General features: G+C 47.5%; 1 protein-coding gene across 8 annotated transcripts; it reads right to left on the bottom strand.

Annotated features, from left to right (window-relative positions):
* Nucleotides 1–26,927, bottom strand: ST6GALNAC1 (ST6 N-acetylgalactosaminide alpha-2,6-sialyltransferase 1). 8 transcript variants are annotated; one of them, XM_088829310.1, is made up of 10 exons: nt 25,052–26,820; nt 10,948–11,647; nt 10,177–10,345; nt 9,680–9,851; nt 9,327–9,465; nt 8,971–9,074; nt 8,701–8,790; nt 8,515–8,614; nt 8,109–8,250; nt 1–133 (listed from the first exon to the last, which is right to left on the bottom strand). In XM_088829310.1, the coding sequence occupies exons 1-10, from the start codon at nt 25,180–25,182 to the stop codon at nt 123–125; spliced, it is 1,758 nt and encodes a 585-aa protein (XP_088685436.1). In that variant the 5' UTR covers nt 25,183–26,820; the 3' UTR covers nt 1–122. The 8 variants fall into 8 exon arrangements, with proteins under 8 accessions (XP_088685436.1, XP_088685434.1, XP_088685432.1 ...); XM_088829308.1 differs by lacking the exon at nt 1–133 and adding an exon at nt 26,857–26,927 and having other exon boundaries at nt 7,150–8,250; nt 25,052–25,473; XM_088829306.1 differs by lacking the exon at nt 1–133 and adding an exon at nt 26,857–26,905 and having other exon boundaries at nt 7,150–8,250; nt 25,052–26,550.

Here is a 26,927-nt window from a genome sequence, read left to right as displayed (position 1 = left end):
GGTTATCCCTAGAATTTGAGTCAGCGATATGGGTTAAAGATCATCCAGGGAGGGCTCTGTCACAGGTTGGCTTCCCAGAACCAGAGCCTGAGCCTGAGGTGGTTTATCAGGAGACAGATTCTTCAGGAAATACCTGTCAGGGAGAGAAAAAGGGGCGGTCAGTTTGAGGCTTCAGGTAAAGTCTAGATTTGGGGATTCTCAGCCTACATTTGCCTTTTGTGACCCTAGAATTTTTTCAAGATAATATGTGAGTTTCATGGAATATTTTATAGACTGTTCCTCAGTTTGGATTCTTGTGGTGTTTCCTTGTGATTAGACTGAAGTTATTATGCCATCAGTAGGGACCCTGTAGCACTTCCCAGGTGGCTTTAGTGGTAAAGAACCCGTCTGCCAATGCAGGAGACATAAGAGAGGTGGGTTCAATCCCTGGGTAGGAAAGATCCCCTGGGGGGGAGCATGGCAACCCACTCCAGTATCTTGCCTGGGAATCCTATGGACAGAGGGGCCTGGCGGGCTGCAGTCCCTGGGTCACACAGAGCTGGACACGACTGAAGTGACTTAGCACAGCAGCATAGTGCAGGGACACCATAAAAGCAATGTTGCATCCTTCTCAGATGTTGGTTTGTTCCATTACATCACTTTATCACTTGGTGAAGTTAGCGTTTACCAGGTTCCTTCACTCTAAAATTACTAGTTTTCCCTTTAATTTGTAAGTATCTGGGGGGAGATAGTTTGAGACTATATAGAAGAAAATAAAGGATATTGAGTATGTAAGATACAAAGGCAAAATACACCAAAATGGACACTTAGGGGAACTCCCCCAGCAGTCCATTGGGTAAGACACTGCACTTCCACTGCACGGGGCACTGGTTCTATCCCTGCTCGGGGAGATAAGATCCCACATGCTGTGTGGCATGGCCAGAAAATAGAAAAAAACAAAAGCAAAACCAAAAACCCACCCAGTAAAGTCCCTCCCTCCTGCCACCCTTCCTACGCTCATCCTGGCCATCCCGTTCCTATTCACCTTTCCCCCTTACTTAACCAATCTCACTAGATTTTGGTATCTTCTCTTTGTGTTTCTTTTTGCAAAAATATGCAGATACATGTATATTTTCTTGTTTATTCTTTCCTACACAAAGTGTATATATATTGTATATATTTTTTTGTCTTTACTTAACAACAAAAAATACACTTAACAATATGTCCTAGAAACTACTCCCTGTCTGTTCATGTATATCCTCCTCGTTTTATTTCAGCTGCACCATACTCCATACATGGTATGGATGTACCAGTCTTTATGTTTGCATTTCTTATGTTTAAGGATTTCAGCAGTCTCCAATATTTTGCAACTTCAAACAGTGTTGCAGTGAATAATCTTGTGCATATTTATTTTTGTATTGTTGGAGGTATATCTTCAGGGTAAATTCACAGATAGAGTTTTTTGGTGGGAAAGATCAAGAGGTAAACACATATATATCAATAGTTTGGTTTGCGATAACCAAATTCCCCTTCACAAGGGCTGTTAAAATTTGCATTTCCATGGTCTATTTTAGAAGTTCCTGTTTTCCTACAGCCTGGCCCAGAAAATGTCAAGCTTCTTAATTTATGCCAATCTGAAAAGTGAAGAGGGGTATCTCAGAGTCATTTCAACTTGGATCTCCCTGATGAGTGAAGCTGGACATTTTTTCACCTGGTTAAGGGCCACTTTTACATATTTTTTTGAGGAAGTTGTTGCTGTTCATGTTTTGTGCCCATTTTTCTGTTGGGTTTTGGGTCTTATTTCCTTCCATTTTCATGAGATAAAAAAAAAATATATATCAGAGACATTCACCCTTTTACCATGGCATTTATGGCAGACATTTTTCCCATTTCTTATTTGTCTTTGGCTTTATGGTGATTTTTGGCCATACAAAATTTTATTGTATTTATGTAGTCACATTGGTTATTTTTGAAGGCACCAGTTTAAAGATTAATTGGTTATGCTGGGTCTTTGTTGCTGTACATTGGCTTTCTCTAGTTGCAGCAAGCAGGGCTACTCTTTAGTGAACAGTGCATGGGCTTCTCACCGCATTCCCTTCTCTCGTTGAGGAGCACAAGCTCTAGACCTTGTCAACTAAAAAAAGATATACAACTTGAGAGTTGTAAGTTAAGTTTTGTTTGGGGCAAAATGAGGACAGCAGCCTGGGAGGCAGCATCTCAGATAGCTCTGAGAGACTGCTCCAGAGTGGCTGTGGGGGAAACTCAATATATAAGGTTTTGGTGAAGTGGGTGTTCAGTACCATGAAGCACTCATTTTACAAAAGGTTTTTGTTAGTCATGAGGATCTGATGTCACCATGAAGGGATTTAGTGCTTCTCTAGATATGAGGAGATGCAAAGATAGGTGAGTGAGTGAAGCTGCTCAGTCGTGTCCGACTCTTTGCAACCCCATGGATTGCAGCACGCTAGGCTTCCCTGTCCATCACCAACTCCTGGAGCTTACTCAAACTCATGTCCATGGTGATGCCATCCAACCATCTCATACACTGTCGTCCCCTTTTCCTCCTGCCTTCAATCTTTCCCAGCATCAGGGTCTTTATAGATGAGTCAGTTCTTCAAATCAGTTGGCCAAAGTATTGGAGCTTCAGCTTCAGCATAAAAATGAATATTCAGGACTGACCTCCTTTAGGATGGACTGGTTGGATCTCCTCATAGTCCAAGGGATACTCAAGAGTCTTCTCCAACACCACAGTTCGAAAGCATCAATTCTTTGACACTCAGCCTTCTTTATAGTCCAACTCTCACATACATACATGACTACTGGAAAAACCATAGCATGACCAGACGGACCTTTGTTGGCAAGGTGATATCTCTGCTTTTTAATATGCTGTCTAGGTTGGTCACAGCTTTTCTTCCAAGGAGCAAGTGTCTTTTCATTTCATGGCTGCAGTCACCATCTGCAGTGATTTTGGAGTCTCTCACTGTTTCCATTGTTTCCAAAAATATTTGCCATAAAGTGATGGGACCAGATGCCATGATCTTAGTTTTCTGAATGCTGAGTTTTAGGCCAACTTTTTCACTCTCCTCTTTTACTTTCATCAAGAGGCTCTTTAGTTCTTCTTCACTTTCTGCCATAAGAGTGGTGTCATCTGCATATCTGAGGTTATTGATATTTCTCTCGACAATCTTGATTCCATCTTGTGCTTTATCCAGCCCAGCATGTCTCATGATGTAGTCTGCATATAAGTTAAATAAGCAGGGTAACAATATACAGCCTTGACGTACTCTTTTCCCGATTTGGAACCAGTCTGTTGTTCCATATCCAGTTCTAACTGTTGCTTCTTGACGTGCATACAGATTTCTCAGGAGACAGGTCAGGTGGTCTGGTATTCCCATCTCTTGAAGAATTTTCCACAGTTTGTTGTGATCCACACACTCAAAGGCTTTGGCACAGTCAATAAAGCAGTTGTTTTTCTGGAACACTTATGTTTTTCGATGATCCAGCAGATGTTGCCAATTTGATCTCTGGTTCCTCTGCTCTTCTAAATCCAGCTTGAACATCTGGAAGTTCACAGTTCATGTACTGTTGAAGCCTGGCTTGGAGAATTTTGAGCATTACCTTGCTAGTGTGTGAGATGAGTGCAACTGTGTGGTAGTTAGAACGTTCTTTGGCATTGCTTTCTTTGGGATTGGACTGAGAACTGACCATTTCCAGTCCTGTGGCCACTGCTGAGTTTTCCCAATTTACTGGCATATTGAGTGCAGCACTTTCACAGCATCATCTTTTAGGATTTGAAATAGCTCAACTGGAATTCCATCACCTCTACTAGCTTTGTTCGTAGTGATGCTTCCTAAGGCCCACTTGACTTTGCAGTCCAGGATGTCTGGCTCTAGGTGAGTGATCACACTATCGTGGTTATCTGGGTCATGAAGATCTTTTTTGTATAGTTCTTCTGTGTATTCTTGCCACCTCTTCTTAATATTTTTTGTTTCTATTAGGTCCATACCATTTCTGTCCTTTATTGTGCCCATCTTTGCATGAAATGTTCCCTTGGTATCTCTTAGGATTCTTAGCATTTCGTTTTTTACACGTAGGTCTCTGACCCATCTAGAGTTTAGTCATGTGAGGGGCAAGTTGTAGACCTAGTCTGATCTCTTTCAAATAGGAATCTATTATCTGAGGACCACAAGTCACAAAGTTGGTTTTGACCCAGTGATGTTCTTATGCACTTGGGTAAATTTCTGGACTTTCTATCCCATTCAGCTAGTCATCTGTCTATTCACACAGAGCATCACGTTGTTGGTTTTATGTTGTTGCTGTTTACTATTTCATATTTATTTATTTTTAGTTATTTGTTTGGCTGTACTGGGTCTTAGATGCTGCATGTGAACATTTAGTTGTGGTATGTGGGATCTAGTTCCCTGACCAGGATGGAACCCGGGCCCCCTGCCCTGGAAGCGGAGCTAGCCACTGGACCACCAGGAAAGTTCCCATGTTGTTTTAATAACAGAGACTTTATAGTATGTCTTAATATTTGGGAGAGCTAGACCTCCCTCATTGCCTTTCGTTTTCAGGTTTTCCGGGCTATTCTTACATGTTTATTCTGCCATATGTATTTTAGTATGCATTTAAAATCTAGAAAAAATGGTTTGTTATTTTTAATGGAATTGCCTTAAATTTATACATTTACTTGGGGAGAACTGACACAGTTATTACGTCGAGTCATCCTTTCCAAGAACAAAAGATGAAATGACTCTCCTTTTGTTCAAACCTACTTTTGTGTCTTTTCCTTTGTATGAATTTTGGACATTTCCTGTTGAAATTATTGCTAAGTATGTTATCTTTTTGGCTGCTGTGGAGGGGTTTTTTCTACATTATATCTCCCTGGTTATTGTTTATGTTTATGAAGTCTACTGGTTTCTGTTCATTAATTTGCTATCTCTGTATTTTACTATATCAATACTATATAGTATATTTATTCTATCATATACTATCACATCATCTGCACATGGCTTCTTTTCTAATTCTTATGCCTTTGATTTCTCTTTTCTAATTCACTCAGAGTGAGTTAATCCTACAGTTTATGCAAATTTGTGTTGTTGTTCAGTCTCTAAGTGGTGTTGGATTCTGCAACCCCATGGACACACAAGGCTTCCCAGTCCTTCACCATCCAATTTGGACCCAGATAAATATTCCCTGGTAGCTCAGTCAGTAAAGAATCTCTGTCTGCAGTGCAGGAGACCTGGGTTCAATCCCTGGGTCAGGAAGATCCCCTGGAGAAGGAAATGGGTATCCACTCCAGTATCCTTGCCTGGAAAATCCCATGGACAGAGGAGCCTGGTGGGCTATAGTCCATGGGACAGCAAAGAGTTGGGCACAATTAAGCCACTGCACTTTCACTTACACGAGACTCAGTCTTTATATTTGGGTAGCCCAAGTTTCGGAGAAGGCAATGGCACCCCACTCCAGTACTCTTGCCTGGAAAATTCCATGGATGGAGGAGCCTGGTAGGCTGCAGTCCATGGGGTCGCTAAGAGTCGGACATGACTGAGCGGCTTCACTTTCACTTTTCACCTTCATGCATTGGAGAAGGAAATGGCAACCCACTCCAGTGTTCTTGCCTGGAGAATCCCAGGGGCGGGGGAGCCTGGTGGGCTGACGTCTATGGGGTCGCACAGAGTCGGACACGACTGAAGTGACTTAGCAGCAGCAGCAGCAGCAGCAGCCCAAGTTTAAATTTGAGGAGGCAGATTTGAACGTCCTCTACTGATAGCATATGATTCTAAACGGATACTGAAATTCATATGAGAGAACAAACTAACAGGTAGCTAGGAGTCTCCTGCATTGCAGGTGGATTCTTTACCAACTGAACTATCAGGGAAGCCCCGCAGAAATAGGAAAACCTAATAAAAGCTGGGTATCACTGAGAAGGGGGCGTAGAGATGCCGCCACCTGCTGCCCAGAGCTGGTACTGCACCTTTGAGCAAAGCAAATCGGGACCTACTGGTATTAATCCCTGGAGAAGGAAATGGCAACCCACTCCAGTATCCTTGCCTGGAAAATTCCATGGACAGAGGAACCTGGAGGGTTACAGTCCATGGGGTAGCAAAGAGTCGGCCACCACTGAGCAAATCAGCAGCACTGGTATTAATTAGCTTTGAAACCGAGAATTAAGTCTGAAAGTGAGTTTGCTTAACAACACCAGCCCACCCAACCCCTGCCCCCAGTCCCCCACCCCCCACTCCCTACCCCCTCACTCCCCTACTCTGCTGCCTGCCCAGGTTCTTCTGGGCTTCAGAGTTCAAATCCTGGAGACAGAGCTCAAAGAGGTAAGGTGAACTGAAATGTCTTCAGCTTAGCCCAAATTCTCTTCCTGGAGTTTTAGAAAATGCAGATTGATGGGACAGGAGAAGAAAAACAAGTGCCTTGTTGCATCAGTGATTTAAAAAATTCCTGTGAAATGGACACTCCCAAACCAGTCAATCCTAAAGGAAATCAACCCTGGGTATTCATTAGAAGGACTGATGTTGAAGCTGATGCTCCAATAATTTGGCCACCTGATGTGAAGAACCGACTCATTGGAAAAGACCCTGATGTTAGGAAAGATCGAGGGCAAGAGGAAAAGGGGGTGACAGAGGATGAGATGGTTGGATAGAATCACGGACTCAGTGGATGTGAGTTTGAGCCAACTCTGGGAGATTGGGAAGGACAGGGAAGCCTGGTTGGTGTGCTGCAGTTCACGGGGTCAAAGAGTCAGACATAACTTGGCAAATGGACAACAACAACAGAAGTCATTTTACAGATTAGAAAACAACGGCCTAAGGAAACGTTAAAGGATGACTTTTAAAAAAATATTCGTCATATATTTATTTTTGCTGAGTTGGGTCTTAGTTGCAGCACTCCAGCTCTTTGTTTCGGCGTGTAGGCTTCTCTTTAGTTGTGGGCTCCACAGTTCACGGCTCACTGGCTCTCTAATTGAGGTACCTGGGCTCAGAATTTGTGGCACACGGGCTTAGCTGTCCCATGGCGTGTGGGACCTTAGTTCCCCGATCAGGGATGGAACCTGTGTCCCCTGCATTGCAGGGCAGATTCTTAACCATTGGACCACTAGGGAAGTCCCAAGGATGATTTTCTTTTTTTAGGGATAAAATTGTGATTCTTATACAAATATAAAACGAACACATATCTGAGATTTTATTTAAGTCATGAATTAGTGAAGGAACTAGTAAAAACTGGTTCAAAAAAGAGCCCAAAGTCCGGACACATATATCGGCAGTCCGGAATACGAAGATTAATTTGATAAGAGGAACAAGACTGATCACTATCCCCATTTTTCATTCAGACAGAAATCATTTTTATTACTATCAGTTTTCTACAACCCAGAGAGTTGTCAAGTAGCTCAAAGACAAGGAAAGTTTGCAGACCTTCTGTTAGAATCAGATAACCCCTGGAAGTGTCCACCAGACGGTCTAGAGTGAAATACAGTCATGCCTTCAATATTTCACGGCTGCTAAGTGGAAGATCTATAATTCAATCCCAAATCTACATGTCTCCATAAGTTCAGGCTCCTCCTTCTGTGCCAAGTTGCTTTTGAACAGTGAAAATGTGAAAGTGTTAGTCGCTAAGTCGTATCCAGCTCTTTGCAACCCCATGGACTGTAGCCCGCCAGGCTCCTCTGTGCATGGGATTCTCCAGGCAAGAATACTGGAGTGGGTTGCCATGCCCTTTTCCAGGTGATCTTCCTGACCGAGGGATCGAACCCAGGTCTCCTGCATTGCAGGCAGATTCTTTACTGTCTGAGCCACCAGGGAAGTCCTGTTGGTCTCAAAACTTGAGTCCCCACCTCCATGGAACAGACTCTGCAGAAATTTTTCCAAGGTCTCCAAAACGTCAGTCCATCAACTTGCCATCTTGAGGGTGTCCCCTCCTCTGCAATAGTTTGGTAGACCTCTACCCCCGAAGTCTGGAGGGGCTCAGAGCCTGGTCCAAGCGCTGGGAAAATGACAGATGAGTCTCTGGTCTCCCACTGTGCTCTGAGCCTTAGACTAGCTGAAGGGACTTCAGTAGCCCAGACTCCCTTCAGATGGTCGGTTTGGAAGTTATAGGACGTTGGTACAGCCGGATAATACCTTCATCATGTAGCCGCTTCCAGAGCGTCATCTCCAACTTGAAGTCATGGTTGGTGTAAAAGATCGTTCGTTTCCAGGACTTATCATAGTAGTGGTCAGAGAAGCGTTCGTGGCCCTCAGTGATGAACCCATAGGCACTCACCTACAGGAAGGCGGAGGAGAAATAAGGCCGCGTGTGTGTCTCTCGGGTTTCTTCTCTGTGTGTGTTGGGGGCAGGGGCCCTGTGTCCTGGTTCTATCCCTGGGGGTCTGGGTGCAGGACCGCTGGAAGCACGCTTGCACACAGGCATGTGTGACACACTCAGGCCCCTCCCCCCACCCCCCAGCCATCATCCTTTGCTGAATAGGCCCAGGGCTACCCCAGAGCTGTTTCTCCAGATCTGCGGGCTCCAGAAGCAGGGCCTCACCTGGTCACAGAGCTGGAGGGCAGTGAGCAGCAGGAGGGCCCCCGTGGTGGGCCGGTATATTCTCCAGTGGGCAGTGTTCAGAGTCTCAGACCTCAGGAATCTGTGGGAGAGCCCAGCCCCCCAGCTGTCAGGAGGCTCACCAGGATGAGAGGGACTCAGCCCCTTCCACGGGTTTCCCTCTCTCACCTGTTCTTCATGTATCGGAGCAGGTCTGGGTGCAGCAACAGGTATCTGTCCAGTTGCAAGTCTTCCTGGAAGGCCTCCTGGGGTCTGCGCCTGTGGGCAGGAATGGGTCCTTCATTCTCTTACCTCTCCAGGGGAGGGCCAAGGCAGGATCAGGGGCATGACTCGTCCCCCATCTCCAAGTGAGAGCTCAGACTGTCCCCACCTGTACAGCCCTTCACAGCTGCCCCCTCCACAGCTTGTCTGTGGGTGAGGGGAGGGAGCGGTGGGTACCTGAACCAGAAAAGGTTCTTTGAAGCCACGGTCTGATTCAGAAGCAGTGCTTCCAGCCACTCATAGTCCCGGGTGCCTTCCAGGAAGTGCAGGTAGCGGACATCCTGAGGACCAAGGACAGCACGTGGTCAGGAGTCCTGCCTTCAGTGGGGTGGCCTGACTTTGGCCCCAGGCCGCCTGCTTGCTCTCCTCTGGCCTGGCGTGGCGCCCTCCCTGCCCTTGCCCCTCACTTGCCCGGAGACTACCGACGACAGCTCTAGACTCAGAATGTTCCCGAGCCCCCTGTCTCCCTGTCTCACCTGCATCCTCCCGTATCCAAAGTCTGTGGGCGGCCAGACCCCTTCCTCTTTGCTCACCTGCCCCAGAGGCACGTGCCGGAAACCCCGACTGCCCAGTATAAGGAGTGACTGGGTCAGAGAGAAGGCTGTAAAGCCGTAGAAGGAGGTCCGAGTACCCACGTCGTGTTCATAGCCTTTAATGACGGCGCCACTCAGCCTAGCCAGAAAGACACAATCAGAGCACATGAGGGCTTCCTCGTGATGCCTGGAGGCGGTCGGGGAAGGAAGAAGGGATGGGGGGGCGCGGCACTAGCGAGCCCAGGACCCTCCCCCACAGCTTCTGGATCCAGGCAGGGAGCACCCTCTGAGATCTCCCGGAAGAGCCCTGATCTACGGAAGAGGGGTGGGGGTTGGGGTGGGTGCGGGCTCACCGGAACACATAGTCGTGGCCGTCTATCTCTGGGCCCACGTGGGAGTTGTTCAGGATGCCCCCGTTGCCCACCACGGCACAGCTGATGCACCGGGAGCTCCCAGGGGGGAGGCTGGCCAGGAGCAGCTGCTGCTGGGGCACCGGGGGGAAGCTCACCACGACCTTCTGCACCACTGCAATGTGGGGGGCCGGGGGATTCCACTCAGAGCCCAGCCAGGGCCAGGGGCCCCCCAGCTGGCCTTTCTCTCAGGGCTGGTCGCCCGCAGGGGAGAGGTGGGCCAGAGGCAGAAAAGCTTGGCCCTCTGGGACTTTCTTTATGGTCCAGTGGTTAAGACTGCGCTCCCAATGCAGGAGCTGAGGATTCGATCCCTGGTCAGGGAACTAAGACTCCATATGCCGCAAAGCACAGCCAAAAACTATTTTCAAAATATTTTTTAAAGAAGCATGGCCCTCTGCTGCGGCCTAGTGCACACCCAGACCCCTTGGACGAGGACTCACAGGAGAAATTGAGCTCCATGAAGCCGAAGGGCGGAGCAAAGTGCTCCAGGCGGTCCCACTCGCTCTGGTTGAAGTGTCTGGAGTCCAGGAAGAGGGTGAGGTTGGGCAGAAAGAGAGTCCGGAGCCAGGGTGACTTGGAGGCTTTGATCTTCACCGAGTCAGGGCAGGTCTGCAAGCAGGAGGATGGGTCAGACCGGGAGAGAGGGCTGGGGAAGCCGCGGGGCGGGGATGGGGGGAGGTGGGTGCAGGAGCAGAAACCAGGCCTCAAAGCTGGAAAGGCCCCACTTCTGCAATATCTTCCATCCTATTCCCAGAGCCTCCTGGGCCCCCTGGTCATTGATCGCCCAGGCCCACCACGGGCAGGACGTATGCTCCGGGTCTCATGTGCTGTGCGTGGTTGTAGTTATGCGTGCAAACGTCCGGGTCTCCCCTCCCTTGGCTGGGGGCCCAGGCTGCTTTTCTTAGGGCTGGAAGAGAGGGAGGGTCTTGGAATTATCTCTGTGGGGAGGACAGGGCTGGGCACCAGGTTGGGCGTTCTTGTCCCTTGGTTCCTGCCCAGTCCTCCCCTCCCCCTGCTGAGATCATGCTCTCTCACCCTTTCTGAGGAGCCTCCGGGTCTCCTGGGGACCAGGGCAGGCCCTTTGATCACACCCTCACCTGGATGAGGCGAATCGGGAAGGGGCCAGGTGGGGGACAGTGGAGCTTAGGAGCAGAGCCTGGGAAGGACGGGAGGGGGCCGGCCTCAGGGCCCTGAGAAGAGGAAAAACTCACCGTCTGTAGGCCGCCCACCTCCAGACTGTATTCGTCCTCAAAATCCCACTGGGGCTCAGACTTGAAGTTGGTGGCTTTCAGCTTCTGGCTTCTCTGGGTGGCAGGGCTCTGGAGAGGGGCTGAGGACCGGGTGGGCTGGGCTCTGTCCTGGGAAGGGGCGGCCACTGGGGTGGCTCCTCTGGCTCCCTTCCCCGCCTGCCCCCATCCCCCGGGGGTCTGCGCCCGGGCCTGGTGTTTTGGAAGGAGGGTCTTAGCTGCAGTTGCTGGGCTGTCCCGCGGCTTTGTGGGCACTGCTCTGGGGCCTGTAGGCCTGGCCTTCTGGTCCCCGGATCCTTTGGTCGTCCTTGGGTTCTGGCTGTTCAGTGATGGCATCTCGGTCCTGCTGGAGGTCGCCCCCCCACCTCCAGCCGTCGGGGGCGGCACATCCACCCCGGTGTCCTTGCTGGCCCGCGTCTGCGGTGCTGCCTTTCCGGTGGGGGTGGGCACTCTGCCCGGCTCCTCGGCAGGGGCCTTGCTGGTCTGCGCTCCTCTGCGCTGGTCCATCGTGAGGGTTGTGGCCTTTGGGGGTGTGTCCCGAGTGTGGGTCCCCTGTACTGACTCCACGTGGGTGGTCGCCCTGCTTCTCGTGGTGGGTGCCTGAGACATAGCATTTTGCAGTAACTCTGGGGACCTTTCCTTAATGTTCTGTTGAAGCTGATTCCTAGAGAAAGAGATGACATTGGATGAAGGCTAAGGTTGTAGGGACTTGAGGAGTGTAACTAGCATTCATTTCTGTGTCTCAAGCGGACTTCAAATCAGTCTTCAGGAGAGGGGAGGGCAGGGGCTTTGCTGGCTGCTTCCCAACACCAAGCAGCACCTGTCGGCAATGGATCTGGACACTTACTTCTGACCAGTGCATGCGTGCTAAGTCCCTTCAGTCACATCCAACTCTTCACGACCCTATGGACTGCAGCCCACCAGGCTCCTTTGTCCATAGGATTCTCCAGGCGAGAATACTGGAGTGGGTTGCCATGCCCTCCTCCAGGAGATCTTCCCCACTCAGGGATCGAACCCACATCTCTTACATCTCCTGCATTGGCAAGGGGGTTCTTTACCATTAATGCCACCTGGGAAGCCACTTTGGACTGGTAAAGAAACCTAAGTGGCGGTACCGAGTCTGGCGAGCTGGAACTGGAGGCCAAGGGCAGAGCTGAGCCACTCCATGCTGCACCCCAGCTTCCCGGGCTCACTCCTTGCGGCTCCAGCATCCTCTATGTTCCCATGTGAGTCTAAGAACGAGTTTGTGTGAACCTAGTCCTGCCACCTAGTATCTTGTGACTCAGTGGACCTAAAAAAGAAGCACTGGTAACAAAGGTATCTTTGTCCACAAGGAAACGGGAAAGATGCTTGCCTGTTAAGACTATAGTCACCAACCTTGATTTTGAAAGATCCGCCTCAAAGATGTGCTTCTTATCGTATCATCAGTCCAACACTGCTTAAAAGCAAACTGTTGAGAATTCCCTGAAGGTCCAGTGGTCAGGACTCAGCACTTTCACTGCCGTAGCCCGAGTTCAATCCCTGGTTGGGGAACTAAGTACCCACAAACTGTGAAGCGTGTGTTAGAGATGACGGACGAAAGGCGTGCTTCCCGCATGGAAGCTAGGAAGACTTCCTGGAGGAGCTCCCCTCTGAAGAGGATTAGGAGTGGGGAGGAGGAAATTTCGGTCCCAAAAGCGTGAAAAGTTGTGGTGTTGGGAGACTTCCCTGGTAGTCCAGTGGCAAAGACTCCACTCTCCCAATATCGGGGGCCTGGGTTCCATCCCTGGTCAGGGAACTAGATCCCACACACTGCACCTGAGACCTGGCTCAGCAAAAATAAATAAATACATATTTGAAAAAAAGAAAACCTGGGGTGGGGGGTCTTCCCTGGTGACTCAGTGGTAAAGAATCCACCTGCCAATGCAGGTGACACGGGGAACTTCAGGGAATTCTCAACAGTTTGCTTTTAAGCAGTGTTGGACTAATGATAGGATAAGAAGCACATATTTAAGGCGGATCTTTCAAAATCAAGGTTGGCGACTATAGTCTTAACAGATGCAACTAAAGGTTACATCTTTCCCATTTCCTTGTGGACAAAGATACCTGGTCCAGGAAGATCACACATGCCTTGGAGCAACTAAGCCTGTGCATCAAAACTATAGAGCCTGGGAAACCGAAAGTACTGAAGCTTGGGAGCCCTAGAGCCCATGCTGGGCGAGAGAATCCATCGCAATGAGAAGCCCGCACACTGCAGCAAACAGCTCCCGGTCGCCATAACTACAGAGAAGCTTGTGCAGTAACAAAGATCCGGCACAGCCAAAAATAAATAAATAAAATTATATATACACACATATAAAAGAGTGGGGATCGGGGCTTGTCCGGCAGGATATGCTCCCAAACAGGCAGGTAGGACCAGATCATTATTTGCAGTGTATGAGGAAGTTAGACTTGAATCATTTGTCTACCCCAGGTGGTGCTAGTGGTAAAGAACCTGCCTGCCAAGCAGTAGACATGAGAGATGATGTGTTTACATTTTTGAGGAAGAGGCAGCAATGACCCAGGTAGTGACTAAGTTATGTGATTGGACTTCAAATCCCAATGATTATGCACATATATGATTGCCTGGGATATGAGGGTTTATGTTGCCATTTTCTAAAGGTCACGGATGGAATTTACTGAATGCTCAAGTTGCCTCCACCCACATACTGAGTACCCTGCATCCATCTTGTCCAGACTCTATATGCTCCTAAGCCTGTACTCTGTTTGCTAGGCTGGCATGGGGCGGGTGTAGCGGGGAACATCGGTTCTATTAAATGACTCTAGTTCAGAGGAATAGGCAAACCAATTCACTCAAGCAAAAAGCAATTTGATACTATAATTCTGATCTACTTTAGAGGTAAATATATAAAAATTTGCTCTTAAAAAATAAATAAATAGGAACTTCCCAGGTCATTAACTACTTCCCAGTAGTTAAGATTTTACAGTTTCAATGAAGGGGATTAGGGCTCAATTCTTGGTCAGAGAACTAAGATCCCAAAGCCAAAAAAGCAAAACATATATATATAATAAAAATATAAGTATATTAAATTATATATATATATTTGCTGTAACACTATATGGAAAAACCCAAATGAACTTTTTGGTCAAGCAAAAAATGTATGCATATATATATGAAAGCTGTTTTTTCCGGTAGTCATGTGAGATGTGAGAGCTGGACCATAAAGAAGGCTGAGTGCCAAAGAGTTGATGCTTTCAAACTGTGGTGCTGGAGAAGACTCTTGAGAGTCCCTTGGACTGCAAGATCAAACCAGTCACTCCTAAAGGAAATCAACCCTGAATATTCATCGGAAGGATTGATGCTGAAGTTGAAGCTCCAATCCTTTGGCCACCTGATGTGAAGAGCCAGCTCATTGGAAAAGACGCTGATGCTGGGAAAGATTAAAGGCAAAAGGAGAAGAGGGTGGCAGGGAATGAGATGGTTAGATAGCATCACCAACTCATGGACATGAATTTAAGCAAACTCCTGAGAGATAGCGGCAGACAGAGGAGCCTGGCATGCTGTAGTCCATGGGGTCACAGAGAGTCGAACATGACTTAGTGACTGAACAACAAACAGCAATAAATATGAAATAAGTATATCTCTAGCAGGGATCACATAGCTCTATTCCGTAAATGAAGAAAAACAACACATCACCCAGGGAGGACCTGGAGGCAAAGAAATGGCAAAAGGTTCAAAGTACAGATCAAGAATCCCAGATACAAATGACCTGTGTAGCCCAGTGGCTAGAAGCTCTCAGGTGAGAACCAGGGGTGTTTTAGAGAAAGTCCCTTTTTTTTTTTTTTTAATTTTGCCTGCCTGGCTTCTTCATTGCAGCCTGTGGGCTTTCTCTAGTTGTGCCACCCGGGCTTCTCTTGTTATGGTGCCCAGGCTCTGGAGTGCACAGGTTCAGTAACTGTGGTATAGGAGCCTGGTAGGCTGCAGTCCGTGGGGTCGCTAAGGGTCGGACACGACTGAGTGACTTCACTTTCACTTTTCACTTTCACACATTGGAGAAGGAAATGGCAACCCACTCCAGTGTTCTTGCCTGGAGAATCCCAGGGACGGGGGGGCCTGGTGGGCTGCCATCTATGGGGTCACACAGAGTCGGACACGACTGCAATGACTTAGCAGCAGCAGCAGCAGGCTTAGTTACTCTGTGGCATGTGGGATCTTAGTTCCCCGACCAGGGATCGCACCTGCATTCCCTGAACTAGAAGGCAGATTCTTAACCAGTGGACCACCAGGGAAGTCCCTAAAGCAAAGTCCATGTTTTTAAGCACCTGTATATTGTACCTAGATCTTCCTCTCTGGGAAAAATCACACTTGAGAATAAAGTTTGTTTCACAGATTATCCCAAGTTCAGTTGATATTTTTATTCTGGCATTTTAAAATACTGACCTTAGGGTTAAGAATAACATTCCTCTCCTCCCCTGCCCCGTCCCCAGAGTCTTCTACAGGGAAAGGGGAGAGAGGTGAGGCGTATAGGAACAGAGAGTGGGCAGCCTGCCCCAGCCCCGCTCCCGTTCTCCCTTGTGGCTGGAAGAGCTCCCTGGAATCTGCAGAACCCAATAACCTTGGCAGTATTCAGTAACTTGATCAGGGTTTTATTATTTCTACTTCCTGGTGACACAGGGAGCTCTGAAAGCAAGTTGAGCCAGTCTCCTGCAAGGTGACGTGAAGGGTAGCCATCTGGTGTGTGGTGGTTGTCACCTCCCGTTGACTTAACCACTTGGGCTCCACTGGACGTGTTCTTGGGTTGAACTTGAGGTGGAGAGAACACTGACTTCTTGGCACTTGGCAAATGGGTGATGGAGCCTAGGTGGGTGGAAAGTAGCCTGAGTTCTAGTCCAGCCCCGCCTCTAACTAGCCAGCCTGTGTAATCTCAGGCAAGTCACAGGACCCTTTGAGCCTCTGTTTTCTTATCCATTGTGAGAATCTTAAAACCTGCCTTATAAAACGGTTGTAAGGATTTTAAAAGCCAGTATAGAAATGGTATTTCGAACAATGTGTGTGTACTTAGTTGCCAAGTGGTGTTTGACTCTTGCGACCTCATGGACTGTAGTCTGCTAGGCTTCTCTGTCCATGGGATTCTCCAGGCAAGAATGCTGGATTGGGTTGTCATTTCCTCCTCCAGGGCATTTTGCTGACCCAGGGATCGAACCCATGTCTCCTGCATTGGCAGGCAGATTCTTCACCTGCCGAGCCACTGGTGAAGACCATTTCCAACAATGCTGTTATACAAATACAGGCACGTCGAACTGGGTCAGGTGCTGATACCGTGACACACAGCGAGAGTTAGAGATGCCCACAGCCCGTTTGGGTTCATGCATCCGGAGATGAAAATCTAAAGGGGCGACAGGTCCAAATGGCAACCCACTCCAGTGTTCTTGCCTGGAGAATCCCAGGGACAGGGGAGCCTGGTGGGTTTCCATCTATGGGGTCACACAGAGTCGGACACGACTGAAGTGACTTAGCAGCAGCAGCAGTAGCAGCATGTTATAAATCGAGCAGTAGATTACCAAAAAGAAAATCAGAGGGGGTTGAAGTAATCACCTTGGAAATCAGAATTCTGGAGCAGGGAGAAGACCTGGGGGCAGTTATATTATTGTATTTATTGGTTATTTCATTTATTTTTCGGCCGTTCCCCATGGCATGAGGAATCTTGGTTCTCTGATCAGGGCTTGAACCCATACCCCCTGCAGAGGATGGGGGAGCCAGGAAAGTCCTGGGGAGGGCTGTGTTTTGATATAAGCCTCCTTATTTCACTGAAACATTTGCATGTTACTCAGTAAAAATAAAAAAATTAAAGAGAAAACTTATAATCAAATGAGACATCCTATTGAGAATTTGAAAACACAATGCAATATTTATTGAGCAGTAATTATAGGCCAGGCTTTTGGAGCTATCTATTAGGAATGAGAGATAAAAAAGCTATAGTCATTGCTCTTAAGAAGCTCACGAACCAACTGGGGGAACAGACATGAATGTAAATTGATGCGATAATGTGTTATTACGTGGAAGACAGTGGGCACACAGCCTAGGGCATGTTCTGTTTGAGGGGGACACTTCAATCCACAGTGATACCTAAACTTTTGCTCTGCTTTCTTCACAAGTTTTCTGAATTATTTTTCCTTTTACTAAAGCAATTCGTGCTCCTTACTGAAAAAGCAGAAAATGAATTTCAGCACAAAAGGATGTGAACTTATTATTATACTTTCTCAAAGAACCTACTGTTGACCCCCGAGGGCATGAACATCCAGATCCCTTTTCTTTGCCTATTATGCTCACAAATGTAGTTGTATAATATCCTGGAATGTTATTTGGTTGTTTTCCTCCCTGTGTTTTCTCCCTTTCCCATTGGTACCTGCCTCCCACCCACCACCAGCAGTTAATGGTCAGCTCCACGTTCACTGCCCCCACAGACACATGTGCAGACGAGAGCTGGAAAATAAAGAATACCCTGCAAGACCTTTTGGCTTTTCCCCTCCGAATACTTAAGCCCTTAAATGGGGAGAAGACTTGGGGAAATAGATAAAATATCTTGGAGAGGGACCTTTCTAGTTCCTATGCCATCATCCCTTCCCTAGAAATATTTATTCTGGGAGGAGGAATGAAAGGAGGCGGGAGAGAAGGGAGGGCTCTGCAGGGCCCAAGATTAGAGGGCTCCTACTTCCTGGTAGCATTACAAGCGTCTCTTAAGACCCCTGAAAGGAGCTGACTGCGTGTAGAAACTGGGAAGATAGAAACCACATCACAGAACAGTCTCACACCTAAACCAGGCGACTGAGAAGAGCCAGGAGGTAGTGATGATGGATATCCTGTGGCAAGCTGATGCTAAGAATCAGCTGCCTTTCCTGGGCCTTGGCACCATATCAGACATCCCAGAGCCCTTGATGCCCTCCTGGGGATGGGGTAGAGGAGCAAGAATGGTTGAGGTTAAGTTTTTCTGATTCTCGCTAGGGGTCCAGAATCAGAAACCAGAAGGTTATAGAAAACACAGTTTGGTTCTTACACCAAAGCAAAATACAATACCAAACAGAAACCAGGGGACTTCCCTGGTGGTCTAGTAGCTAAGACTCTGCATTCCCCATGCAGGGGGCCCCCAAGTTCGATACCTGGTCAGAGAACTAGATCTCCCATGCCACGACTAAGACCCAGCACAGCCAACTAAATCTATAAAATATTCACAACAATAACCAAAACAACAAAACAGAATCCAGAGGTCTGATTCACAGCTCACTCTTCATGATCATCTCTGAAGCCAAAACAAGGCATAGCATCTTCTAGGATAAATTTATTCCAGACTAGGGAAGCCAAGCAGACGGAGACCTGGTCTTTACATATCAGAGAGCAAACTGGAGATTGGGACCAAAACTTTTGTCAGTTTGGTGCTTAAAATGATATGAGAGGTAGACCAATAACCTAGGTTGGAAATCACAGAATTGTCTTAAAATCCTTATCACCACTGCCCCCACCATCATATCTGTCACCAAATCCAGCTGATTTAACTTATTCTCAGTCTTTCATTTTTGGTCCTGCTGTCATCATAACCTCCTGGCCCCAGGCCCCAAGGACTCTATCTTAAACCACTACTTTGGCCCTCTAACCTGTCTCCTTAGAACTTCCTGTGCCCCAGGGAGTTCCCTGGCAGTTCAGTGGTTAGGACTCATCACTTTCACTGCCCGGATCAGGGTTTAGTCTGGATCAGGGAAGTAAGATCCTGTAAGCCATGCTGCTGCTGCTGCTGCTAAGTCATTTCAGTCGTGTCCGACTCTGTGTGACCCCATAGACGGAAGCCCACCAGGCTCCCCCGTCCCTGGGATTCTCCAGGCAAGATCACTGGAGTGGGTTGCCATTTCCTTCTCCAATGTGTGAAAGTGAAAAGTGAAAGTGAAGTTGCTCAGTCGTGTCCGACCCTCAGCGACCCCAAGGACTGCAGCCTACCAGGCTCCTCCATCCAGGGAATTTTCCAGGCAAGAGTACTGGAGTGGCTTGCCATTGCCTTCTCCTGTAAGCCATGCAGCACCGCCTAAAAACGAACAAACAAATAAAAACTCCATTTTGCCTGGCCATCTATGCAACCTACAAGTTATTGACAAAGTAACCTCTGTAAAGCATACATTTAATCAAGCTACTCCCTTATTCTAAAATTTATTTAAAAAAATAGAAAATTTATTACTAATTTTTGGCAGCGGTGGGTCTTAGTTTCAACGTGTGGGATCTTCAATCTTAGTGGTGGTATGTGGGATCTGGTTCCTGGACCAGGGATGGAATCCAGGACCCCTGCATTGGGAGCCTGGAATCTGAGCCACTGGACCTCCAGGGAAGTCCTAAAATTCTTCATAGCTGCAGAACAAAGTTATTTAAGGTCACATTCATTCTTTTATCAGTAAGCATTGACACTGTGTTACGTATGCACAGTGTCTGGGATCTGTTCAAATTATTGGAGAAGTGGAGATGAATAAGACAGTTCCTACCCACAAGAAGTTCATAGTCTGGCAGAAAAAGACACATTTAGGATTTACAACACCAGGGTGGATGTGATGGAGAGACGTGGAAGGAGGTGCGATGCTGGGAGCAGGGACACTGGGGCCAGCCTGCCTGGGTTTGAACATCAGTGACAAGGGTGACCTTGGACAAGGGATCTAATCTCTCTCATCTAGAGAGGAGTGATGATGATAATAGTATCTACTCTCTGGCTCGATATGTGATTAGTAACCATAACTCTGAGACCCGCGCCTGGCACACAGTGAACACCTTATCGGTGCTTGTTAAATGACCCATCCGTCAGTCTCGCACTCCTGAAACCATCCTTTGCGCCTTTCTGCACCACTGCTGATGCTCTTTCCTCATTGCTTTCGGTGCTCCTGCTTGCTGACATGTCACACGGCCGTCAGGCACCTTGCAGATGCTCCCATCTCCGCCGTGTTCTCCCTTACCTCCCGCCCCCATCTGCCTGGCTTAGATGACGCTTTTCTGTGTGCTCTGGTAGCATCTGTCTCATTTGACTTTACTGAGGACATTTATCACTACTACTAATATCCCCCGTGTCCTTTTGCTTAGCGTGTGTCTCCTCCTCTGGACTTAAAGAAAAGAAACTCCATTTATTTCTCTATTTTTGGCTGCGCTGGGTCTTCATTGCTACGCCCGGGCTTTCTGTAGTTGTGGTGAGAGAGGTTCTCCTCTAGTTACGGTGTGTAGGCTTTTCATTGCCGTGGCTTCTCTTGTTGCAGAAAACGGGCTCTAGGCACATGGGCTTGGTACTTGTGGTGCATGGACTTAGCTGCCCCACAGCACGTGGGATCTTCCTGGACCAGGGATCAAACCCGTGTCCCCTGCACTGCCAGGCAGATTCTTAACCACTGGACCACCAGGGAAGTCCTCCCTTGGACTTTAAGCCTCTTGAGAGTCAACACATAGGAGGTAGTGGCGAAGCATGGGATTTGGAACTCAAATCGTCTAAATTCAAATATCTGTTTTGCTACTTCCTATTTCCATAGAATTCCCCTTAACATTTTTGAGCCTCGTAATCTTCATTTTTTGTGAAAGAATAAAAATACTAATCTTGAACTGCAATTTTAAAGATCAGAAATAACACGTGGAGGGACTTTCCCGGTGGTCCAGTGTGGCTAAGACTTCGAGCTCCCAATGCAGGAGGCTTAGGTTCGATCCCTGCTCAGGGAACTAGATCCTGAATGGTGTAACAAAGATCCAGTGAAGCCAAATAAATAAAATTAAAAACAAATAAATATCTTTTAAAAATAATAATAAGAAGAAAAGAACACATGGAAAGGCCCATGGAGCACAGATTAAGATCTGAAAATCTTCTCTGACTCTCAAAGGATCATGGCAAGTCACAAAGTATAAACATCAACGCGATCAGTTCAGTTCAGTCTCTCAGTCGTGTCCGACTCTTGTGACCCCATGGACTGCAGCACGCCAGGCTTCCCTGTCCATCACCAAGTCCTGAAGTTTACTCAAACTCATATCCATCAAGTTGGCCATCCAACCATCTCATCCTCTGTTGTCCCCTTCTTCTCCTGCCTTCAATCTTTCCCATCATCAGGGTTGTTTCCAATGAGTCAGTTCTTCGCATCAGGTGGCCAGAGGACTGGAGTTTCAGCTCCAGCATCAGCATCCAGCCGCGCGATAATGACCTTCCTAACCACGGGCATCTACAGGTGTGTTACACACTGTGCGCCTCCCTTCCCTTTCTGATTTTGCTCCCACCCTCTGCCCAGGCGGCTCTGCAGGGAAGGGAGGGCATGACCAGTCAAACTGCAAAACCACCCGTCACTTTTGCCTCTTCCTCTCTCTCCCTCCTCTCCTTCAGAATATCTCCTGATTTCCCCCTTCTTGCTGTTCCACTGTCTCTTAGTCCAGATCCTTCTCACCTTGAGTTTTAATGGCTAAAGGTGGCCCCAGCCCCTCCCTTCACACCGGGATAATCTGCCTGCGGAGTCATCCACCTCCCTTGGGTGCCACTGCTGGTCAACCCAAGTGGCAACTCCCTCCCCCTAAACCGTCCTGTTCACTTCTGGCCAACTCATCGTCTTAAAATAGCACTGTCACGAGGCGAGGCCGCCTCCCTGGCTGAAAGCCTTTTGCAGCAGCGCTGGGTCGCACCTTCCTAAATGCCCTTTCTCTGCTCCCCAGAGGAGGCCTTCACTTCCCTGAGGTGGATTCGCTCTCGGGTCAGCAGAGAGGACACTCATTTAGGACTTAGGCTGGCGCCCTTGTTCATCCTTTGCTCACCACACGTCTTTCCCCAGGCACTCACGCAAGCCCTCTGTCTCCCAGATGCCATCTTCTCTTTGAACCTTTCAACAGACACAAAATCTTCTCCTCCGGGGACCACTATTGTTACGGGATCCCCTGTCTCTGCTCTCTTGGGATGTAATAATATAAACCGTTTGTTGAGACATCTCAGTATGTGGCCTGTTTCCTATCCCTTAAAATTGTGGGCAGATTAAATAACTTTACAGTCACTTTCAAAGTCAGGACCATCCAAAATGCTTGTGCATCAAATAGGAGCGCTTCAAAAGACATGAAAGAAGGACCGACAAAACTGAAGGGAGAAATGCTGTTGTTTAGTCCCCAAGTCACGTCCAGCCCCTTGCTGTCTCTTATATGGTCTCTGTCCATGGGATTTCTGAGGCCAGAATACTGGACTGTTGCCATTTCCCTCTCCAGGGGATCTTCCCAACCCAGGGATTGAACCCGCATCTCCCGCTTGGCAGGCAGATTCTTTACCACTGAGCCGCCAGGGAAACCCAAAGGGAGAAACAGAAAAATTCAAAACTGTTTTGGAAATAACTCAATAACTTTTCTTCTAAAACTAAACATAGGGACTTCCCTGGTGGTCCAGGTGGTCCATACTCTCAGTGCAGGGGGCCTGGGTTTGATCCCTGGTCAGGGAACCAGATCTCATATGCCACAACTAAAAAGATCCCTTGAGCTGAAACTAAGACCTCAGGCAGCCAAATAAATAAAAGTATAAAAAATAAAGTTAAACATATACTTTCCTTATAACACAGCAATCCCACTTCTAGATGTTGACCCAAGAGAAATAAAACTATGTACACAAAAAAGGTTTGTACAACAGTGTTCACAGCAGGTTTACTCATGATTCATAATAGCCAGAACTGGAAGCTACCCACATGTCCATCAAAAAGAGAATGAGTAAATAGCATGTGGTATATTCATACAATGAAATGATTTATACACTTTAGAGGATCCTCAGATTCACCAGTAGCCCGAGAAGTGCAGATTAAAAAGAGAAACATGCTTTTACTTATCAGATGATTAAACTTGAAAACCATTCACGAGGTCTGGTGTTGCCACAGAGGCTGGAGAGAGAGTTAACTTTCACACTGTTTGTGGAGCCTTTTCTGAGGATGACTTGATGGTGTCCATTGACTTTTTTAAAAGATTTTTTTTAATGTAGATCATTCTAGAGTCTTTATTGAATTTATTATGATATTGTTTCTGTTTTTTATATTTTTGGTGTTTTGGCTGCAAGGTATGTGGGATCCTAACTCCCTGAGCAGGGATAGAACCTGCAAGCCCCCAACACTAGAAGGCAAAATCTTAACCACTGGACCACCAGGAAAGTCCTTCCATTGGCATTTAATGTGAACATATTCGTTATCTTGGCAATTCCACTTCTAGAAATCTACCTGTGGAAATACATAAGTGCCCAAAGGTATGTGAAAAATGGGTGGCAACCCAAGCCCATAGATGAGGTTGGCTAAGCTGTATCCACTCTATAGAAGCTATGCAGCCATGAAAAGGAAGGGAACAGACCTGTATGTAAGGAGGTCCATGATATAGTTGATTAAAAAAGTCAACCAATGTGTATAGTGTGATGCCTATCTGTCTGTCTGTCCATCCATCCATCCATCCATCCACCTGTCTATCTATCTACCTACCTATCACCTACCTTTGTTGTTTATTGTCGTTTAGTCGCTACGTCGTACCTAACTCTTTGAGACCCGATGGACTATAGCCTGTCAAGCTCCTCTGTCCATGGGATTTCCCAGGCAAGAATACTGGAGTGGGTTGCCGTTTCCTTCTCTAGGGGATCTTCCTGACCCAGGAGTTGAACCCATGTCTCCTGCACTGGCAGGTGGATTCTTTACTGCTGAGTATCGCCTACCTATCTACCAGCTTACCCATCTGTTGTAAGGGTTTGTCTAACACAAGTTAAAGAGCACAGATTATGGCACCAAAACGTCTGGGTTTGATTGCTGGCCTTGCAGCTACCAGCAGAATGAACCTGGACCATTCACCTAAACTTTCTGTGTCTCAGAATACTCATATAAGCATTAGGAAGTCAATACACATAAAGCATTTAGACTAGTGCCTGGCATATACTGAGTACTATAGAAGTACCGTAGAACCATGGCAGCATGAGCTACAATAACATAGTAATTATTTCTACACCAAAGTGTACAGATGGAGACCGGGTAGTGATGGGGTATCATAGGGAGACCTTTATTCTTGCTTTGCCTGGATGTATTCTTTAAAACTTCATGAGGGTATGTTTTATTTTCAAATTCTAGGAGTAGTGAGACAAAATCATTCAAAATACACTGAATCTGGAAAGGTAGGGGTCTCTCCCTGCAGGAGATGTGTTTATCAGAAAAATGGCCTAGAGTGTCCTTTTGAAGGATTCACTTGGGACCCAGAATTTCAGCTGCCCCCTACGTGAGAAATGTCTCATTTTACTGACAAACATCTCAGAGACTGCATGATTTAGAAATTAATGGGAGACTTCCCTGGTGGTCCAGTGGCTAAAACTCCAAGTTCCCAATGTAGGGGGCCCAGGTTTGATCCCTGGTCAGGGAACAGTAAAGAATCTAACTGAAGTGCAGGAGACCTGGGTTTGATCCCTGGGTTGGGAAGATACCCTGGAGAAGGAAATAGCAACCTACTCCAGTATCCTTGCCTGGAGAATTCCATGGACAGGGGAGCCAGGTGGGCTATAATCCATGAGGTCACAAAGAGTTGGACATGACTGAGCGACTAACACTTTCAGGCAGCTAGATCCCACATGCCTCAGCTAAATATCTCATGTGCTGCAAATAAGACTCGCCAAATAAATGAACATTTTATTTTTTTTAAGAAAGAAATATATATAAAAAGAAATTAATGGAATTCATGGTATAAATCATTTGCTTTAGTACACAGAGAATGGTGTGTAACGAACCCCAAAGCTGAGGTTATTACTCACAGACCAAGAGGGGAAAATAGTCTAGTCTTCCACCTATGCCTTCTGGAGACCAGACCAATAATTCTCCAACTCCTGCCTCTACCTCCTCTGTGTATAAGCCCCACGGCCCCCCATTTTCCTGTTATACCACCTCCATATCCCCCCAGGTCTCCCATTCCGGCTTCCTCACCCATGATTCCTGACAACCTTCATGATCCCTGACACCGCCTGTCACCACAGAGGTGTCTCAGATGTTCCCCATCCTCCCCGGGCTATCATTTTCCAGTTTCTTCTAATAAATCCCAGGGAACTTGGAAAGGGCGGACTCTTACCTGCTAGGCTTTGTGTTAGGTTCCTTAATAAAGGAGGGCAAGGTGAAGAGAAAGAAGATGAGCACAGCCAAAAGCAAAGGCCCCTGGACGGTTTGGTCCAGATGACAGAGTCTCCTTGGGCAAGGCCTCATGTTGGTGGGTCTGGCCTTGCAGGGAATTTCTGCATGTCCTGGGGCTCTGATGTAGACAGCAAACAGTTTAACTGCTCAGATCTCCTGGTCAGGGTGTGTACCCTTTTGTCTTAAAAACGAGCCACGCTGGTGAATGCAGAGTCTTTCAGAATGTGCCAGGGAATGGAGCTGCCTTCTCTGCCTTACGAAGGCTTAAAGGCTGGCGTGGCTTGAAGGAAGAGAAACTCCTTCTATGCAAACAAGTTCACCTTCTTTTCCTGCTGTCTCTGAAGCCAATTTCTGAATGTAGAACTTTAATGAGAAACATACACACATTACATGGAACCTCACTTTCATCAGGTTGCAAACCCTGGGGGACCCTGGACAAGTACCTAGGCTGGAAGGGCCTTGCACAACTTCCATCTTCAACGTGAGTTTTACAAGAACAACACAGGGCACCCATTCAGGCTTGACACCCCCTAGCCATCTTCCTCTGAGAGACTGTGCAGCCTTGGATGGGAGCTCTCAGAACACCTTGTTTCCCGAGTTATTTTGAAGGGTGGCTGTCAATCTTGGGTGCCCATTAGAATCACCTGGGAAGCTTTAAAACATCCTGATGCTCAGGCTACACCTCGACGAGTCAAGCCTGAATCTCCGCTGAGAGCTAATTTCCATGCATGGGTATTCTTTACCCCAGGTGTTTCCGATGTGTGGCCACGTTGAGAACCACTGATGTACAGCCATTCTGTTCAGTCTTCACGGCTTCTCATGTAACATGGGGTGCTTCGCATGCATGAATGCAAGCCTCACAGCCGCCCCAGGAACGGAACACTGTTTTATTCACCTCGTTTTACGGTCGAGGAAACTGCCTCTGTGCAGGGGCAGCTTACCCAAGATCACGGAGTGAGCCACTGGCCTGGGAGACTGGATCCAACTGACCCATAGACTGTATTCTTACTCACCGCACAGCAACATCTCTGAGCCTCGATATGAAAAGCACAAAAACAAGACACTTGGGGAAAAGGTACAACTCAGAGGAATAATATCAAGATCAGTGGCAGAAAACAGAATATTCAGAGACGCCACCCTTCCTAAAGTACTGTGGATTTTCCGTTTTTAAAATGACTGCTGGCAGTAAGGTCGAACCAGACAGTCGAAGTGGGAGAGGTGGGGCTTGGAACAACAGGGCTTTGGAGAACTTGGGACCTAGGTTCCCTGCTTAGTCATCACAGTGTGTGCTCCCTGAATGCACAGCATCCAATTCTTCACCTAAAGTTCTTGGTTTTCACCCAGCTGATGTGCCAACAGATGCTTGAATTGCCTCCCCCAGGGAGGATGCAAAGGTACCATCATGGTACCGTAGCTCGTTGTACTATTCCAGCAGATGAACTGGAAGCAAGGAGAGAAAACTCTCTTAGTACTGATCCTGTCTCTTGTCTCTCTGTCTCTGTGCACCTAACCTGTAAGTGCTCGAACACTGACTCCGTAATAAACATGTTCTTTATAGACCCGTCCACCCACAGCTCTTCGCCTTACCTGACACTTGGCCCTGGGTTCGCCTGTGTACCTGGCACAGGCAGTCCCCCGACATCCTGGCGCCTGTTTGCGGGGCCAGGCAAATGCCCTGCACAGTGGGAAGGGGCTTTCTTACCCACAGCGTGGATTTGCCTAAATGCAGAGTCTCTTTCACCTCACCTCGTGTTTTGCAGAAGGCACTGGCTATCAGTGTTCTTTCTGGCTTCCCCAGAGCGTGGAGATCTACTTGA

The sequence above is a fragment of the Moschus berezovskii genome, chromosome 20, assembly GCF_049115385.1.
Source record: "Moschus berezovskii isolate FMDL1 chromosome 20, NW_MosBer_1.0, whole genome shotgun sequence".
Taxonomy (NCBI): Eukaryota; Metazoa; Chordata; class Mammalia; order Artiodactyla; family Moschidae; genus Moschus; species Moschus berezovskii.
The sequence above is the reverse complement of the archived record's forward strand: the minus strand, read 5'-3'. Positions and strand labels throughout refer to the sequence as shown.

Bases quoted from the DNA above. Each gene is read 5' to 3' on its own strand.
- ST6GALNAC1 (XM_088829308.1), bottom strand. From the start codon at position 25,182: ATGAGGCCTTGCCCAAGGAGACTCTGTCATCTGGACCAAACCGTCCAG. The intron at 10,346-10,947 runs GTGAGTTTTTCC...TCCTGCTTGCAG, and splicing joins AGGTGGGCGGCCTACAGACG to ACCTGCCCTGACTCGGTGAA. The intron at 9,852-10,176 runs GTGAGTCCTCGT...CCCACATTGCAG, and splicing joins CATGGAGCTCAATTTCTCCT to TGGTGCAGAAGGTCGTGGTG.